General features: G+C 42.5%; 1 protein-coding gene across 13 annotated transcripts in view; it reads left to right on the forward strand.

The window, feature by feature from the left end:
* The window catches only part of KIAA0319 (KIAA0319 ortholog), a 57,540-nt gene that overhangs the window by 16,168 nt on the left and 27,043 nt on the right, over positions 1 to 14,329 (forward strand). For 12 of the 13 annotated variants that reach the window (XR_001878362.1, XR_001878363.1, XR_001878364.1 and 9 more), the window contains 2 exons: positions 4,081 to 4,853; positions 12,864 to 13,047. Coding sequence is in view for 6 of the 13 variants with exons in the window: in XM_017836959.1 (XP_017692448.1) it covers positions 4,081 to 4,853; positions 12,864 to 13,047 (957 nt within the window). In the remaining 7 variants the exon portion in view is untranslated. The remainder of the gene's footprint in view (positions 1 to 4,080; positions 4,854 to 12,863; positions 13,048 to 14,329) is intronic. The other variant, XM_017836963.1, reaches the window with a different exon arrangement.

A 14,329-nucleotide genomic window follows, 5' to 3' on the forward strand; every position in this document is an offset into this window, starting at 1 on the left:
TCTCTGTGGGTTCACAACTTCCTTCAGAGCTTATCCACCTGCTCTGAGGTCGAGTCCTTCACAGGCTGAAGGGTAGATATCTGCTTCATTGTGGATGTCCATGGACTGCAGGAGGACAGCGTGCTTGGTCTTCACTGCAGGCTGCAGGGGAATCCCTGCACTGGTACCTGGAACACCTCCTCCTCCTTCTTCACTGACCTTTGTGTATACAGGATGGTTTTTCTCATGTTTTCTTACTCTTCTCTCCTGCCTGCTGCTGTTGTGCCAGGTTCTTTGCCCCTTAGTAAATACATTATCACAGAGGAGCTGTCACTTTTCTTGGTGCAAGGTCTGAATCTGAGCTCTTCTCTATTGCACATTCCCTCTTGCCCCTTCTTTCTGCTTCTTGTTGGACTGCTTGCTGCTGGGGAAAACAAATAGAGCAGTTCTGTCTTTGCAGGGTTTCAATACTGGAATGATTAGCCGTGATGAACCTGGTGTTAGTACAGTGTCACAATTTGCTACTTACTGACTAAAGAATATTTGCTGCCAAATCATTCAAGTGCTCGTGGTTGTGTGAGCATGGAGGAGAGCATCTGTTAGGTTTGGCAGTTAGTTTCCATGTCCACTTGAGGAAAGGTCTCCAGCCAGCTGTGACAGAGGAACAGCGGTGTTCCTGTTGGGCTCTTGACATCAACAGACTCATACACCAAGGTGTGAAGGAGTGGTAGCATGCAGCTCGAAGGGTGTGGACGTTCCCTCATTAAAGGAAGGAATCTCTGTAGAGTGAAACTATATTCCACCGTGTGGCTGTTTAACAGGGTTTTAGTGTGGGGTATGGGTTGGCTTTTTAAGGTTAATTGACTTGCCTGACTAGGTCTTTGGATATGTCAGTGTTGTCCTACTGCAGACATAACGGTACAGCTAAAAGGAAGGAGAACACTTTCAGAACTTCTAGGCTTTTGGCTCATGCTCCAGAGGATTTTCAGGGCTTGTAATAAAGGGAAGCAGTCTTTCTATTGGTAACTTGAGTGAGTACTTCAGAAGCAAACAGTATTGCATGATGCTAGTTTTTTTGCTCTCACTGGTCAGAGTAGAACAGTGTTTTAATGTCTTGAGTTCAGTTAACAAGGAAAATAGCTGTTCTATGACCTCTCACAGCAGGTAATAGCGTAGCAGACACAAATTTTACTATGTGACCTTTCACGTGGCACACTTTCAGTAATTTTTATGTAAAAAGAGACTTCCCTACCCCTATTTGAACCCATTGCAGACTGGAGATTGGATGGGATGAAGGGGAATATGAAATTAGAGATCAGATTAAGTTCACTCTAAGTAGATGTATTTTCCATGTGAAGACAACTAATGTACACACACCTAGAGTGAGGTTGAAATAGCCTGCTAAATGCATCCTTTCTTGCATACCTGTTGCTGCATTCCAGCTCAAGTATAAGACTAGCTGAAGCAAGAGATGAAACTTTCATTACTTTGAGATTTGGATTGCACTGTTACATTTAATTTAGAGTTGTCAGGGAAATAATTTTCTCACTGTACAGAAATTCAGAAGTTTAGTGTTTTTTCCATTCTTTATTGGGATGAAACCAAGGCCTTCTGACATTTGAAAAAGCAGGTAGCTAAGACCTGTGATTAGGTTGCTTGCTTGTGGGATTTAGGTTCCAAGTGTTTAATTATTTTAGGAATGTACTGGCCTTATTTCTCACAATGGCTAATGGAGCACCATTAATTTTGAGGGAGGTCGACTCTGCAGTGTGATAACGTATCAAACTGAAAGTGGCAGAGAGATTTGAACCTCATTGAGGACTTGAAATGTGTCCTGAGGTTAGAGCTGTGGAGTATCCCACTTGCATAAGCCTGTCTCTAAGACAAGAATTGTTGGTCATTCTTTTCTGAACAAATAAATAATGAACTTTCAAATTTGTTTGAACAGGTTGGTGACTTTCTCCTTCAGGGATGAAGTAGAGAAGGGGAGGGGATGAAAACAGTCCTCAAAGGAGTTTTTCTGGCCCACATTAATAGTCCTGTATTAATAGTATTAATTGTTACTGACTTAATATTGCACATTTGCACAGAATTACGTTCCTGTTTTACCCTTTTAAAGGCCTGTTTCTCATCCCTCCACTGACTTACAGGATTAACTAAATTGATATGGTTGCAAAAGGACAGAATGGTTGAATGGGCTGCCTGACTCCTATACTCCATTTTAATCCAGAGCTCTTCTGGCTCCCTTGTTGTGCAGACAACTTAAAGGAAAGACTTGTGATGACAATTCAGATTCTCTGCCAGGGTCTTACATTCTTGGAGGTAAGAGGGAATGTAGAGAAAAAGTTTATATGCAATGTGAAAGAAAAAACTGCACAAATCTTGAGCATCACCCGGGTACACGTAAAGATACTACATATCTAGGCTGTTAGAGCAGGATAGGTTTCAAGTGCATGTTGCCCTGGATAGATTTTTTCACTGGAAGTGTAAAGTGGAAGAGGAGACAGCATCCCAGTTCTGTGTGAAGGAGCAGCTAGAGTCAAAAAATGGTACTTGAAGCTCTTTATCCTTTTTGTCATCTTCCTATTCAACTATATCTATTTGCAAGTCATCAATCTTTTTTAAAATTTGGTTTTGTTTCATGTTTTTCCTCACTCTCCACAGCTAGCTCTGTAAACCAACATAACGTTTTGTCCACTCTATCCCTCAGTATGCAATACAATTTTTTTCGTTGTTGGTTTTTTTTGGTTTTGTTATTTTTTTGCGCTGAACTTAACTTACTTTGCAAGTTTACATTCATCCCAGGCAACATGATGCCTCACAGGTATTTCAGTAGCTGTGTTAATGACTTGTGAAGGACGGTGCTCCAGTTTAGCCCAGAAGATGTGGTGGGAACTGTAGTGTGGTTCTGGACACAGCACATGTGTAGGAGAATCCCTGCATCTCCAAGGCTCATGATCAGACCTAGCCCCTATGGCCAACCTACTCCTACTCCTTAATTTCATTTTCCTGCCCCTCAGCTCATTAGTCAAGCTGCCTTTTTCTTTTTCTACTACCCTATAGTATTGTGAATAATGAGGTTTCTGCTGCCAGAACTCAACTGTTAATGACATTAACAGAAATGCAAAGCAGAGTCAACTTTGTCTTTTGTTACTGTTAGCTCCACAATGGTGACATGTTTGTTTTAATTTGTGGAGTTAGCAAGTCTAGTTGAAAACCAGAAGAAGAATGTCCTGGTTTTACTCAACTGTTTCTTGAAGCATGATCAGATTTTTCAAGTTGCATTTTAGAGACAGGAGTTCTGAAGAGCAATTATAACCAGGGGAAAAAATCCACCTAGACAAGATGTTAAAAATTGACTGAGATATTCAGGATGTCGATTCATACTTCTTTTGAACACTTCGCACTCAGTCTGTGATGTGCTATGAAATTAATTCTGATGTCATTCTAAAAGATTTCAACTTCGCTACAAATGAAGGAAAGATGCTCCATAGTGAAACAAGCTGTTGGGATTTCACATGAACTGTTGGGTAAAGCAGCAAAAGTTTGAGAATTTATCCAGCTTTTGTATGAAGCCCAGCAATTATGTTGGAGTGAGGAACTCTTCATGAAGTTCAGATGAGATGACAAATCTTTCTCCTGTGTAGATTTTTGCTGCCTTCTACCTCAAATGAAACAATGACATTCTACAGCATCTTATTTAAGTTTTTTTTTTAAATGTATTTTGCTTACTATGCTGTAGGGTTAATGAAGGTGCCCTGTGATTTATTTTTTTTCTGTGTGTTCCCTGCTTTGTTCTTGTTTTTAAGTGTTGGCAACCCATTTTCCTCTCTATTTGTATTTGTAACACAGGAGTAAAAGGTACATTTGCAAAACATATCAAGATCCTATGCTGAAAAATCCTCCAAAGTACAAATACTACTGCAAAGGGATATGATGAAAAAAAGGGAGCGGTGATGTTAGTGAAAGAAAATGAGCTTTTTTTAACCAGGGTACCACCTGTCTTTATCTTGTTTTCTGTGATAAGCCATTTATAGTCACAGTAAACTATATTGTGGCTTGGTTGTAGTGCTGTGCCTTATGTTCATGGTGTTGTTTCAGGTTCCAGTTGTGAGCAGTGCAGAGAAGGAGCCACGTACTCAGGTGCAGTAATATCTCCCAACTTAGAAACCACTAAAATTATGCGAGTTCCTCATGCCATGTCAGTGTCCGACTGCATCGCAGCTTGTTGTGACCTCTCTGGTTGTGACTTGTCCTGGATGTTTGAACAACATTGTTACATCGTGAACTGCCAACACGAAGAGAATTGTAAACCTAAAAAAATTGAAACTGTGAAGTCCTATCTTACTTTTGTGCTGAGGCCTTCTCAGAGGCGAGCCTCGCTGCTAGGATTTGGGCAAGTGATCCCAAGCATGGTCCACTCTCTGGGACACCAGAATGAGCCATCTGAGGAAGTGAGTAGCCTGAAGAAGCTGTCTCTGCTTGGCAAAGATCCCAGCCTTGAGGAGATACCTGAATACATTGATGATTATAAAGAGTTGGAGGAGGACCCATTTCAGATGGGCATCAAACATGAGCAGAAGGAGAGCACAGATTATGCTGACTGGGGCCTGATGATGGCAGGTGAAAATGGCTTCAATGCTTCCACAAGTGATGACGGAGATAACCAGGAAGACTTGGCTGAAAAGAAAGGGGAGGCTGTGAAGGTGGAAAACCTTTCAAATAAAAACGTCTCTGAATTGAACTCTGTCGCTGAACACTCCATAGACAGGTTGTCATCCCTCCTGGAGATTACACCATTCCCTGGGAAAACATTTGAAAGGGAAGCAGCTGTTCAACTTCTTGCACAACCTGATGATGCTTTGCAAAAAGAGGTATGTTTGCCCCTCAGCAGGCAGAGTACAGTGAGGCTACTTGGCAACTGTTTTGCTTTTCAAATCTTTGAAAATCTGAGATAATTGCTTTGTAATAGTACAACACTCAAATTACTTAACAGTCCTGTTACAGTGTAGAAAAGGCTGAAGGGAAGAGGATTGTCTTAATAGGCAGATAAATCACCAAAGGATTTTTTTTTTAAATCAGATGATAGGGAGCAGAGCTCCTTTTGGGGCACTGTGGGGTTTCCTTGGAAGTGTACAAATGAGTGAGCTTGGAACCTGGTGTAATAGTGTTACAGTCGTCTTCACTTCTGACCCATGGTGACTCATTGGAAGTTAGCAGAGCAATACTAGTGGATCCTCTAGTATTCAAAGGCCAAGACCAGTAAACATAAGTTCAATAAGAACTTATATGTGACAATAAGAAAAGTAAATTACATACTTAAAATCTAATATATATACTTAAGTAAGATGGACCTGTTCTCTATTTATGCCAACCAGTTTGATCAGTTGAGTCTAAAGGGGCCCTGGTTTCTTAAGATCAGTTGAAAAGTTGAAACAGGCTATAAATTCAACATTCCCTGGGTTTGACACTCCTACCAGAAAGAGGAAATTAAGCAGTATTAGCTGACTTGCTCTAAATTCCACCAGATTTTGTAACCAGCACCTACTTGTCACTTGCTGTAAAAATTGTAATTTATTGACATTACTGTAGGGAAGAAAAATACAAGTTAATAAGAAAGTTGCATGAAATCTGTGACAACTGAGATTCTTGGACGGAATGACTGAAATGGCAAAAGTATGTGAGGAGAACAGCAAGTCTATATATACTGTCTAACTTGGATACCATTGCAGCCTAAGGGTGTGGTAGTTTCTGGGTTCTGCTTTGAGATCTTATAGATGTTTTAAGAACTGTTTTTGGGGGTTATCTGGGAGTGTTATGAGGAAAATGGGTGGTTGTTGTAGCTGGGAGGGGAAAGCTAGCAGAGGCTGGAGCCTCTAGCAGCTTCTCACAAGCTCTGTCCACTGTTCTTGATCAAAGGGTGCCTTGGGTTTTGCCCTAGTCTGCTCACGATCACAGAGGGGTGATGCACCCCTCCAGCATGTGCTCGGGAGAGGACCTCTCTCCAAGACCTCTGCCTAGAGGTGGCAATGGACTAGTCAGGACTGGCAGGGTCAGGGCTGGCAGGCCAGCTGCTGTGGGCAACATGAGGGTGCATGTCTGCCCCAGACCGCCCGGTCAGGAAGAAGAAGATAAAGACTTAAGGCAACTGGGAGGAGCCTCATATTAACAGCCCTGGTCCTCAGGGAGGATTTAAGCCACCCAAATACCTACTGGGAGGGCAAGAGAGCAGGGCACAAGCAATGAAGGTTTCTGGAGGACGTTGATGATAACTTCAAGAAGTTATCAGAGGTCATTGAGGAACTGAGGAGAGAGACTCTGCTGGACCTCACCCTTGCAGGTAAGGAGGGATTTGTTAGGGATATGGCTGTGAGGTGGAGGCTCTTAAGAGGAGCAGGAATAAGTTAGAAAGCAGGGTCACAATCATGGGCTTTAGTAGAGCAGTCTTTGGCCTGTTGTGGGATCTGCTTGGAAGATTCCCAAGGGAGATTGTCCATGAGAGGAGGTTGCTTTTTGAGGATCACTTCCTCTAGGCTCAAGATAGCCTGTGACTTTTATGATTGTCTAAGTTGGTCTGAAGTGTATTGGCATGAGTGAAAAGAGATTAGAACTCGTCTTCATGTGTATGGAAGAACATTTGATAGCAGATCAAGTGCTATTGCAGGTCGAAAAGTGGGTACTCATTCTACAAGCAGAGTTGATGATGGGAGATTTGTTTTAAAAAGTTTCTACCATGCATGCCTTGAAATGAGCATAATTAACATGGGGGTTTAGAAGAGAAGGGTAGATCCTAATAGTTTTTTTCTTAGCATGCATACATATTTGTGTATATGTGAAGAGTGTGATACCAAAGTATGCTGTCCCTACTGATAAAGTTTGGAGTGCCATTCTGTCATGCACTAGTGTTGCAGTTAGTTCTAACAAAGGGTGATAGCTGAGCTGCTTTCACAAAGTTAAAATTTAGGTGATCCCACCACTGCTGTACTATAGTTTACAAGCATTTTTCAGTTATTGCCTGTGCTATGTGCTGGAAATTAAGCCACAGCCAGAACCTGTGGTAGCTCCATGCACCACCATGTTTGTGCACTTTGGGCATGCAGTAACACTTGAAACTTGCCTCCTTTGCATTTTGCTGTCACATGGAAGACCATTAGCACTGTGCTAAACTTTAGACACTTGTCAGGATCTCTACTGACTGTGCCTTCTGCCTTACGGAAGCCATGAAACTTTGAGTTCACCTAAACTATGTGACAGAGCTGAGCAAGTTTGTTCCCTGTCTCTAAGGGATCATGTGATTACCGTTTTATGAAAGTTGAGATTTCACATCCTGCAGTGGTAATAATATATATGGTCAAGCCTACTTTGTAAATCTCTACTTTGATTTTGCTACCCCAGCCAGAATAGAAAGATTTTTCTTTCTCTTTGTGCACCGACTGTGTAGATGGGTGTTTATTGTAAAGTGAAATGGAAAAAACCCTATTTCTTATTGGGACACAAAGAAGTCATTCTTGTGTGATCTTTATATTAAGCTAACATTATGCTAGCACAGCCACTGAAATTCCAGTAGAAAGGCTGAGGAATGAGCTTACTTCTTTCAGTGCAGAAGGGATAAAGCTCCAAACCTAGGTCAGTCTTTATCCCCAGCTGGTAGTGATGCTGAGGAACCGGTAAGACAACTGCAGTTAAATGATCAGGAAGTGCTCTGTGAGCAGAGCTGCAGAAGATGGTTGATGGGATAGCATTGAAAACTGGTCGTGACATGTATGGAGAAATTACTCTAAAGACGCTCTATTAATGTAAAGAAAGAATCTGGAGAAGCAGAAGATGCAAAGGTGCAGCCTTTGTTTCCCAAGTGGGAATCGTTTGAATTTAGACATTTGTAGAGAAAAGATGATGAGCAGGCCTTTCCCTGGCCTTCCCCAGAATCAACTTCAGGCATGTTTTCTTCCCTTCCTAATCTCCACTCCCCTTCTTTTCACTGCAGTTTATATTCAGTCCCTTTGGTGAGATGACAGGTGGCATGGGAGAGTGGAGTCAGTGCATGACAGTTTCCTTTTTGCCACTTGTTGCCTATTTCTCTTTTCTGTTGCTGTTCCTTCCTTCTTACTTGTTTCATCTGTCTGGCATGGGCTTCTCTGTGTGCCTCAGTTCTCTGGGAGGTGCCATGAAGTGCCTGTTTCCAAGAGGGTGTCTCAAGCCCTGTGCTCAATAGTGTTCATTTCCAGATGTTCCCTCTCATGTCTCCTGTTGTGCATCTCCCCACCTTCTCCTCTATCCCCTGCCCCCAGTGGCCCTTTTTTAACTATGTTTGAGTGGCTGCAGTGTTGATGCATGGTGGTTTGCTTCCATCCATTTCCAAACTGTCTGGAACCACAGGGGTGACCCGTGCAGCCAGTCCTCTGCCACCCAAACCCCGCCAGTATGGCTAACACAAATTTCCAGGTTTTGGCTTCAGGTTTTTCTGGTTTGGGAACTTTACTTATGACCCTGGTGAAAAAGGCCTGTGACAAATTCTGGTGATAGGATTTCCCTCTTACGTGTTTCTTTCTCCAGCAAGCAGACATTTTTATCAGATCTCATATGGATTGTTCAGCACATTTTTGTGTTTCCTTCTGACGAACTTTTTTTGGAAACCAAATTTTGTTATTAAAGAAATCTTAAATTTTTACACTGGATTAAAAATGCTGAGATGTCCCCAAATAGTTTTATCATTGGCATATAATCCAAACAACCTCTCAAGCTGTGATCTTTTTGTATGCGCTATGAAAACGTGAAGGTCTTAAAATCATATTTGTTAATAACTTTAATGAATTGCCCTATTTATTACATGTTATACAATGTATTCCTATGATCCTCTTAATTCTGCCACTGCAATTCTATATCTCCTAGATCTGTGCTGACACACTCCCTTCTGCAGCTTCCAGACAAAGCTGTTTTGACAAGCCAGACAGAACAGGGTGGCAAAAATGCAATTCCCTCCCTCCACAGTCGTCAGCAGGATGCAGTGTCCTCAGGTGCTGTGTTCTTTGAGCGAGGACCTGGAGACAGATTTTAAACTGAGAGACCAATAAGCACAGACCTCCAGAGTCTGTGCCCTTGGAGCATCCTTGCCATAAATGTAGTCAGGTGCAAAGGATTTCTGTATGTGACTTGGATAGAGAATTTTTGTCATTTAACTGAATAACCTGACTGTTGGGTTTACATTGGACTTCAGAGTGATCTTATGGACTGTTACCGTCTAGCAGCTCAATAACATGAATACATTTAGAAATCTGTACAGAGTATATGCTGCCAAGCTGCCCAGAACAGAAATCTGCAGTGCTGCCCATCCCTGAAGTGTAAAGTATTAATTGCCTTTTTAAAATTTCCAGTTAGCTGCTGATCTGCTAAGGTCTGTAAGGTTTTTCAGGTCTTAATTTCTAGCAGCTGCTGTGTTGATGCTGCAGTGTTTCAAATGTTCAGTAGGTTAGGCCTGACTTGCTTCTTGAGCTTATTGTATTTGCAGGAATAATGGTGCAGTCAAAATGCATAAAGCTCTACCTAAGAAACCTTAAGATGCCTGACAGACTTTATATGATGGTGAGCCTTTTAATGTCTAATTGGCTTGCCTTCAGAATTGATATTTAAGACCTAGAATGAAGTTGAATATCAGAGATGTTCATATATTATTTTGGTTCTGTTTGGTTAAAAATGCATTGATTTGATCTCTAGGATATGTATAAAACCTCTGAAAGATGTTTAAATATTTAGATTTACCTGCCAAAAAGGTAAATTTCTTTCTCGAAATCTGCACTTCCTGTCATACTTTATGGTGGTTTGCTCTTTTTGCAGCGCCCCAACTACACAATTTGTAGGGATCTTACTTGCTTGAAATCATTAGAGAGGTGACTGAATGCAGAGAAGCAGGGTGTCAAACCATGACACAGGGACAAGCAGACCAGCAAAGTTTCACTGCTGACAGAGCTGCTTCCCACAAAGTTTTGCAGATAAATGAGGAAGAGGAAATGGTACTGCAGTTGAGTAGTAGTCTTATGTGCAGAGGGACATGGAGGAATCACTGCTGGGGAAGCAGTCATATGAAGTGCAACACTAGCAGCCCTTGACTCTCCAGAGTCCTGCTCACTTTCTTGTCTTTAGGAGTACTTGAGGAAGATGTTTCCTTGAGGGGGAATGTTGGGTTGTCTCCAGGATCAGGATGGAGTAAGGAAACATGGTAGGGTTTATCCTTCACATTCATGGGGTGGGGGAGGGGAGGGGGAAAGAGTACGCAATCTATGGGGTCAGCCAGGGACCAGAAGTGGGAAAGGATCCCTCTTGGCATGATACTGTTGCCTGCAGTGTAACTTTGAGCTTCCCCAGGAAACTGCATGGCGCTTGTTGTTGTCGTTGTTGTTTTTCCCATTTTGGATTATGGGGGTGTTCTCAACTTCTGTTGGAATTCTCAAGAGATGTGCACTCAAGTCAAATCTGAGAACTGAAGGATGTGGGCCCTCACCATTGGTGTGTTTGTTGCAAGCAATAGTGGCTGTACAAATGGGTAAAAGCAAACAACCCACAAAGCCCATATCAACAGAACTATCTGCCCTGCTCACTCCCAGAAAGAATCCTTCTTTTCTTTCTTTCACTTCCCAAGCTGGAATTTAGGTTAATCTTGCCTTCCGCATCTGCTCCAGCAAATTTCTCAGTAATAGGTTCTGCCGGAGAACTCAGTTTCTGATATTGTCCCTGCCCCAGTTGTCTGCTGCCTGCTAATGTTTTTAGTTTAAGCCGTCTTTTTGGCTGTGACGCCGCTTCAGATGTGACGGTGCCACAGGGGACCTTTTCTGACTGCAGCATCTGGCCTAGGTTTGCTGACTGAAGTGATGTTTGGTGCCACTGCAGAATAGAGTGTCCCTGGAAAAGTATGTTTGACTTTGTCTCCATCTGTCCTATAAAGCCAAGATGGCTGCTTTTCAGCTGATGGATTGCCAAAGGTTCAGAAGAGGAAAAAAGTCAGAGGAAGCTCAGAAAAGTAGATTTCCCTCAAATTTGAAAGGCAAGGAAACGCTTTGGTTTGCTCAGGTGGGGTAAAGATCTTTCTGGAAGATGTGGAATGAAGTGATTATGTAAAGGAGAGATGTCTGGAGGGAAGACCTTTTGTCAAGATAGGAGGCAGGATGTGCTTGAGGCTCTCACTGTGCATGATAATGTTGTCAAGGGTGAGATTCCTGCTGAGGGTCTGGGGTTGGTCTGCTGAAGGCACTACTTCAGGGGAGCTACAGTCCCTGATGCTGCTGTCAGTGTCCCACCTGCTCAGAGAGATCTTACTGCCTGCATATCGAGCAGGGCTGAAGGTGTGACCAGAGAGGTGCTTCCATTGTCTGCATTATGGATTCACCTGAAGGTGCAACTCTTGATGTGGTCCTCAGCATCCTCACACGGTAGTCATCCACAATTGCTGACACTGCTTTCACTCTCCCAGCTGCACAGGGATCTTTTCTCTCTGTCCATTGTTCAAGGCAGAGATGGAGTTGCAGATGACTTCCATGTTCTCTATTTCCTCACAGGTTGGGAAATAACCATCCCTGGCATTGTTTTCACATTCCTAGCTGAACAGGGAGCTTTTCCTCCTGTCCACAAGGCTGAGCTGCTCTTATTTCCTGGGGAGGCAAACTGCAGAGTGAAAGTAGAACACCTGAAATACGAAGAGAAATGGAGTCCTGGGACTGTTCAGCCTTGAACTGAGAGGGTTCAGGGGCACCTTACAAATGTGTATAAATAATTATGACAGGTGTGAAGCAGATGGAGCTAGGCTCTTCTCAGCACTGTCCAGTGGAGACAATGGACACAAATTGAAATACAAAGGAATTACGTTTAAACATTAAAACCCATCTTTTTTCCTGTGAGGATGGTCAAACACAGGAACAGATTTTTCAAAGAGGTTGTGTATTCTCTGTGCTTGGAGATACTCATAACCTAACTGGACTTGGTCCTGAGCAGCCTGCTGTAGCTAACCCTGCTTTAAGGAAGGGGGTTAAACTAGGCTATCTAGAGGTCCCTTTCCGCCTCAGCTATTTGTGATACGAGTGTACATTTTACCAACCTTCACAATCCTATTCTTCAGTAAATAGATTATGTACAAATAATAGCACTATGTTATGTCTTCATGCGACCCACACAACCATAATTGGAAAAATGCTTTTCCCTAGTTGTGAGATCAGAAATAAGTCTTGAGTATATTAAGGAAAAACTGTTGCCCCATTGAGGCTTATGTGTCATTGGGAGGCAAGGCTCACACAGTGCTGAGTTATTCGTGCCAAACTTGCTGTGTTGTTTGCTGCAGTTCTGATTTCCTAACAAGATGAAGCAGTGAGAACAGCACTACTACTTGGTGACTGAAGGAGAGAGATGTAGGGTGTTTTATTACTGGTGAGGAGATAAAAAGGCTGAGCAAGTTTGTTCTGAGCAGATGTAGTAAGAGGCAAGGATTCTGTTATGTTTGTGTGTGTACAGCATGAAGACAATAATACCACTTGGACTTTCTGTCATTGACTTTTAAAGGTTTATGACTGTATTTAGACCTGTCCTACTATTTTTTTTTATTTTATTTTGAGAACTGATAGCTTTAGTTGTATTTCAGGTTACCTCATTACTATAGCCTACACTGTTCAGCATTTGAAACTTCAAAAATTATTAGCATTTCTTAAAAGATTGATTGGGGAAAAAAAAACAAACAAAAAACCAGTCCTCATTCCATAAATATTTTGTACATGAATAAAATCTCCTAGTAACATAAATCACTAGGGTCATCCTATATGCTATTGAAAAACAGCATACTTCTAAATCTAGAAATGTGAAAAATGTCTCACTTATGACAACTCTTTCCTTATAATTCATTTTTTCAGGCTGCTACACCTTCCTCTTCTTCAGATAAATTGGATTTCTTCCCAGGTGTGTCAGAGAAAACCCAGACTCCCACAGTGTCCCCAGAGAACGTCACTGAAGGTGGGATCATGTTACTTCCCACTAACACTGTGCCATCTGAGCCCATGCAGCAGTTCACGCCACCTGCTACTGCTGCTAAAGCAGGTAATGTTTCGACATAGCTGGAGATCTGAGGGGTACCTGCAGGTTGGACTGCGAGTGGGAGTGGCTTTACTGCTGTTAGGTTTCCACCCCGTTTTAGTATGAGCTTGTTCTTTATCCAAATGGTACATAATCCCAGAGATTAAGACCCTCTTTTTAATGGGTTAATTTTTATAGTTTGTGAGCAATACCTGAGACTTTCTGAAATTTCAGAATAGTCTCTTCTAGCCATGCAGTTATTTTTGTGTGACTTCAGAACATTGATCCCTCTCAGAAACTCTCCAGTAGGCTTCCCACTATCTATAGTTGTCAGATAACATGCAGCAGCATAGGTGGGACCTGAGGAAGCTCAGCCCTTAGTAGAGGAGAAGCCTACTAGCTCTTAGCAGGGGAGAATATGGCCTCCTCATCCTGGGAAAAGAAAGTTTTGCTGCAGTTTCAGAACTGCAAGGAGGCTTATCACACTTCCAGCTGCAGAGCAAAAGTTTTTATTTTGAAAAGGATGTTTAAGCACTATGTCCCCTGTAGCTTTGTTAAATTCTGTGTGTATGTTAGTGTCTCCTCTCTCCTGCTAAGTTTTCCCTGGGCACCCTGACAAAGGGTTAGAAGGGCTACAAGAAGCAGAAAAGCACAGATGTGTGTTTTTCTGCACTCCTGATGCACCGAGGGATATGGAGAGCTAAGCCCTTTGCTTCCTGGTAGAGCAAGTCTGGTTTGGGACATTCTTGGCACTCTCTGCCAAATTGCAAACTGCCAGGCAGGATAGTAGTAGAAGGTAACAGGAAAAGAAGAGCTACAAGAGATCCCTCTCCAAGACAGTGGATCATCATTACCATTGACTGTTGACTAGGCAGCTCCTCCTTCACAAGAGGAGATTGAAGAGGACTCAAAAAGGAGCTTGGAAGAATAAGCTGAAGGGAAGGTTGTGATGAATCTCACCATAGCTACTGCTTTATACAGGGATTGCCTGTTCTCAGCCAATGTGTGTTCTCAGCCAATGACAGTTCCTCCTTCTCTCCTTTGATCATCACCCTCTTCTAGCCATTTTATTCTCCTCTCACGTGGAGTTCCAAGTGCAAACTTCCACTCCACAGGTGTAGGGCAACTCCCATGATCAGTTGTGGAGCCTTGGGTGCATTTAACTAGCAGTGACAGAAAGTGTGCTGCCAGGGTGGCCTCTTTACCTCATCCATTTTTAAGCTCATCAGATGCCACTGCTGAGTAGCCTTTTGCTCATCTGTTCCAAGTTTGTAAGTTGGATGTTTATACACTTGTGAATGTTGCC

The sequence above is a fragment of the Lepidothrix coronata genome, unplaced genomic scaffold, assembly GCF_001604755.1.
Source record: "Lepidothrix coronata isolate B3197 unplaced genomic scaffold, Lepidothrix_coronata-1.0 Scaffold289, whole genome shotgun sequence".
NCBI classification, from domain to species: domain Eukaryota; kingdom Metazoa; phylum Chordata; class Aves; order Passeriformes; family Pipridae; genus Lepidothrix; species Lepidothrix coronata.